Consider the following 5,000-nt stretch of genomic DNA (forward strand, 5'->3'; position numbering starts at 1 on the left):
GTTTGTAATGTGTTATTTTTTCAGGGTTGTTGTCTATTGGGTAGTGCATGTGCTGCAGACTTGTTGAGGTGTAGTGCTCATTTCGGGAGTCTCCTTTTTGTCTCTTTTCCATTGTTCTATTAATAAAAAGTGGAAAAAGCCCCAAATAACATAAAATAAAATGTCAATGTCCTTCTCATCTTCAGTTTTCTCAGGATTTGTGTGGTATTTGATGTGGGAGAGAGACCGCGGTCGTCTTTGTGGCTTGTTTGTCTTTGCCCTTCATAAAGAAAGTGAGCAGTTCTCCTTTTCCTTTTACATAGATGGGTCCTCTTCTGACGAAACGGAAACCGTACTCCTTCAGGATGTTATAGCAGTCCTCCACCACCTGGGGAGCACCAGCAACCAGAAAAACACAGACGTCTGTATCAGCGCCATTAAGATATTTTAGCATCATTACATAGTCTCGTGACTCATAAGTATTAGAGCATTAGGACAGAGATGTTTTTATAGCATCTCAAATTACATTTCTGTTGCAAAAATTGCATTAGAGGTTTGTAGTTCATTTCAAAATTGATTAAAAGATTCATGAGCATCATGACACAAAAATGTTCAAGGAGGTCTCCAGGTTTTATTTGATTTATTCTATTTATGTAAATTTAATGTATTTATTAAACATAATACATTAATTATATAATTAATTGTTTTTAATACAAATACAAAATGTATATTAATAACAATTATATATTTATATAGTATTTAATAAAATATAATTATTATAGAAGATGTATAATTATTAGGGCTGTCAAATGATTAATCACGATTAATCACATCCAAAATAAAAGTTTTGTTTACATAATATATGTATGTGTACAGGGTATATTTATTATGTATATATAAATACACACACATAAATTATATATTTAGAAAATATTTACATGTATATTATATATTTATATTCTTATATTTTATATTATATATAAATATATTTAATATATAAACATAACATATTCTTCTTAGATATATACATGCATGTGTGTGTATTTATATATACATAATAAATATACACAGTATACACACATATATTATGTAAACAAAACTTTTATTTTGGATGTGATTAATCGTGATTAATCATTTGACAGCCCTAATAATTATGTATATTCTATAATATAATTATTTTAGAAGTATATATAATTTTATATATTTAAAATATACATCCATCTACTCTCCAAACCACTTATTCTTTATAATGTCATGAGTAATTAAAATATACATTAATATATTTTCTATAAAACTGTATAAATATGTAATTTAAAAAGGGAAATTGTTTTTACTATATATTTTTTATATTGATTCGGCATATAAATGATGATTAAATAATGATTAAATATCTTTCCTTTTTATTTAGTGAAAAAAAAATTAAATCTTAAAATACTGAATGGATGAAAAATACTGAAATAATATTGGGAAGTTATTTAATTTTTTTTAAATAAATAAAAATAAATAAATGAATACAGCTTATATCACCTGTATGTTACCCATAACCCCAGTGGACTCCATACGACTGGCCACATTTACAGAGTTTCCCCAAATATCGAAATGAGGTTTGCGAGCGCCAATCACTCCAGCTAACACCCCCCCCTTATTCAGACCTGACAATAAAACACACACAAACAACATGGTCAAAAAAAACACAAATATAACACATACTCAACTACACTGAAATATAAGCAGAAGTGACACAGGTCTGTAGTTCAGTCAGATGTTTGCTGACCTATGCGCAGCATGAAGTTATTGAACGACTGTTTGTTTAGGTTTCCAAGTGTGACTTTCATAGCCAGTGCAAAGTCTGCCAAATCAGCGAAGTGTTGCCAGCGCTCCAGGATGGACTGATCCTCTATCTGTATCAAAAACACAAAATAAAAAGCAAAATCAGTAACACAGTCTACATTAGTGTAAGTATTACACGTTAGCATGTGTTGTGCAGCTGACCTTGCGGTCTGCGTGTCTGTTAGTGTTGCTCTCCGGCGTCACGCCTGATGCAGCCATGTATGTGCTGCCGATGGTCTTAATCTTCGTAATGTGGCAAAACTCTGTGCGATCCAGAAGCTAAACACATCATATGATTTTAAAGAGAACTTCTGCTGAACAAATGATGACATATATGAAGAAATAAAGGACAAAGAGACACTCACACTGTCAAAGTCAGAGATGATCTCATTCAGGATTCGGAGGCATTCTATCCCTCCATTGTTTATACTCTCCTCCGTGTAAAAGTCAGAGAAGTTGGGAATAGAGGCGAACATCACACCGATCTCATCATATGACTGACTGTAAAGTTCCTGCAGTAAACAAAAAAACATCAATATGCACATTTATTAAGGACCAAACTCATTTTAAGATTACTCTGACAGGAATAGACAGGAATTGTTTCCACCGCGGGATAAAAAAAAGGTAACTGCAACTTTTAATTCTGATTTTTTTTGTATTTGCAATTCCAAAAAGCATCTGAACTGTAAGATATAAAATCAAGAATATTAATAGTCAGAATTGTAAGATAAAAAGTTGCAATGACCTTTCTTATTTATTATTCCGTGGTGGAAACAAAAAAGTCAGAACGGCAAGGAAAAAAAAGCCAAAATTGCAAGATGTAAACACACAATTCTGAGAAGAAAAAAAAGTCCAAATTGCAAGAAGCAAACTCAGAATTCTGAGGAAAAAAGTTACAGTTATGAGATGTTAACATAATTCTGAGAAAAAAACGTCAAAATTACAAGATGTTAACTTAGAATTCTGAGTAAAAAGGTGAAAACTGTGAGATTAACTTTGAATTAATAGAAAAATTTGAAAATGCAAGATGTAAACAGAATTCTGAGAGAAAAAGTCGGAAGTATAAGAGATAAGAGAAGTTATAAACTGATATAAATGTGCAACTGAAAAAAAATCAGAATTACGATATGTAAACTTTGAATTATGAGAAGAAAGTCAGAATTGGAAGTGAGGTAAGTTAAGAATTCTGAAGAAAAAAAGTCAAAATTGCAAAATGTTAACTTAGAATTCTAAGGAAAAAAGCAGAATTGCGAGATATAAGAAAAGCTATAGTTCTAAACAGATATAAACTCACAATCCTGAAGTTAAAATTGTTACTCCATGGCAGAAACAAGCTTCCAGACTGTACATACCTCATCTCGCATCTTGGAGCCCAGGAAGTGTTTGGCCACATGATCAGGAAGCATGTTAGTGACCAGCGCCTCGTTGTACGTTCTCATTTCATACACTTTCTCCTTCTGTTCGTGAACCTCAATCTTCCACAGAAACAGTTTACGCGACTGTCTTTCCACCTGAGAGAGAAGAACAAACATGCTAATATTTGCCAAAAACAGAGTAGAGGAAATAAATGTGAGTTTTTAAGCTACTGTTGGACATACGTGACGTGCATAGTAGTAGAAACTCATCATCATGATGATAATCATCACAGTCACCAGATATCTGGAGGGAACCACTGAATAACTGAAGAGTCACAGAAAATAAGGAAAAAAACAATTACAGGTGTCAGACAATTTTTGTGAGCGGTTTGAAGAACAACTTCCAGTTTAACTGGGTGAAAAAGACTTAAATTAAGTCAATGTTACAAAAATATTAATCAGCACAACACTGATAACAATAAATGTTTCTTGAACAGCAAATCAGCACATTAGAATGATTTCTGAAGGATCATGTGACACTGAAGACTGGAGTAAATTCAGCTTTGCATCACTGGAATAAATTACATTTTAAAATATATTCAAACAGAAAATAGTTATTTTATAATTGTAATAATATTTTACATTATTCCTTTTGATTGCTTTTTATAGATATAGTCCAAGTACGTCTGAACGTGAAACTGAAGCTTGTCTCACCTGTAGTCCAGGTAGCGAATGAAATCGTAGATGTTGTAAATGTACATCCAGCTGTGGATGTTTACGGCACCTGTTGCTATGGTAACCAACAGCATGAGCGCCAGCTTGACCACATGGCTGAGCTGTACGAGCATGACGGTTGCCACGAGCGACATCACTGATATGTATCCGTAGTGTTTGGGGTTCTCAGCGCATCCGCCGTCACCCAGAGACTCGAGCGTCACGCCGGACGAGGAGTTCAGCAGCACGAGAGGGGGCTGAACGCAGCTCAGCTGAAGAAAAACAACGATTCCCAGGGAACACATGTTAGGTAAAAAGTGTTAGCCTAAATGCACTATAAGTCGCTTTGGATGAAAGCGTCTGCTAAATGCATAAATGTAATTGAAATGCAATGAATCAGTAATGAAATGTGCGCTGTCTCACCATATCGGCCACCTCAGCCATGGTCAGAACAAATATGGCAGCCATGGCCCATGTGTTACGAGCCCAGCGCGTGCGGTCGATCCACAGTGAGAAAGACACCAGCCTCCGGGGGAAGACCTGATACACACACACACACACACACACATCACAATGTTACACAGACGCTCTCTCTCTTTCACACCGCATTGCTATTATTAACTAAAACTAAGATTATTAAACGTAGTTTTTGTTAATTGAATGCTGAAATCATACTGTATAAAACAAAATATAAATATTAGATGAAAAACTTAAAAACTTAAAATTAAATTAAATTAAGTACTAAAATGACTAAAACTAAAATAAACTGGAATGAAAATAAATTCAATCTAGCTAAACAGCAATATTAAAAAAATGAAAATGACAAAAGCACATAGCAAAATTACAAAACTTAAGTGAAAATTAAAATGAAAAACAAAAGCTAATTCAAAATATTAATGAACACTTTAATTGTATATAAATAAAATAACATAAAATACTAAATATATAAGATATACTATGAAATATGCTAAGTAAGGAATAGAATATATCAAAATAAATAAAATACTAAAATAACATTGCTCTCTAATATCAATATGAGATTTAATTATGTGAATCAGATGACATATTTTCAAGGGCAAATTTGGCTAATACTTAACCCCAAAATAAAAATAAATATAGATA

The 5,000-nt window shown here is 32.8% G+C and overlaps 1 protein-coding gene across 2 annotated transcripts in view; it reads right to left on the reverse strand.

Moving 5' to 3' along the window:
* Positions 1–5,000, reverse strand: part of LOC109080930 (adenylate cyclase type 3-like) — a 16,903-nt gene that overhangs the window by 1,061 nt on the left and 10,842 nt on the right. For both annotated transcript variants that reach the window (XM_042747102.1, XM_042747101.1), the window contains exons 12-20: positions 4,302–4,418; positions 3,879–4,150; positions 3,408–3,489; positions 3,162–3,320; positions 2,175–2,321; positions 1,972–2,088; positions 1,754–1,880; positions 1,507–1,631; positions 1–367 (exon numbers count right to left, since the gene is read on the reverse strand). The exon at positions 1–367 is cut by the window's left edge and continues 1,061 nt beyond it. In XM_042747102.1, coding sequence (XP_042603036.1) covers positions 191–367; positions 1,507–1,631; positions 1,754–1,880; positions 1,972–2,088; positions 2,175–2,321; positions 3,162–3,320; positions 3,408–3,489; positions 3,879–4,150; positions 4,302–4,418 — 1,323 coding nt within the window. In that variant the 3' untranslated portion in view covers positions 1–190. The remainder of the gene's footprint in view (positions 368–1,506; positions 1,632–1,753; positions 1,881–1,971; positions 2,089–2,174; positions 2,322–3,161; positions 3,321–3,407; positions 3,490–3,878; positions 4,151–4,301; positions 4,419–5,000) is intronic.

Source organism: Cyprinus carpio, chromosome B20 (genome assembly GCF_018340385.1).
Source record: "Cyprinus carpio isolate SPL01 chromosome B20, ASM1834038v1, whole genome shotgun sequence".
Taxonomy (NCBI): Eukaryota; Metazoa; Chordata; class Actinopteri; order Cypriniformes; family Cyprinidae; genus Cyprinus; species Cyprinus carpio.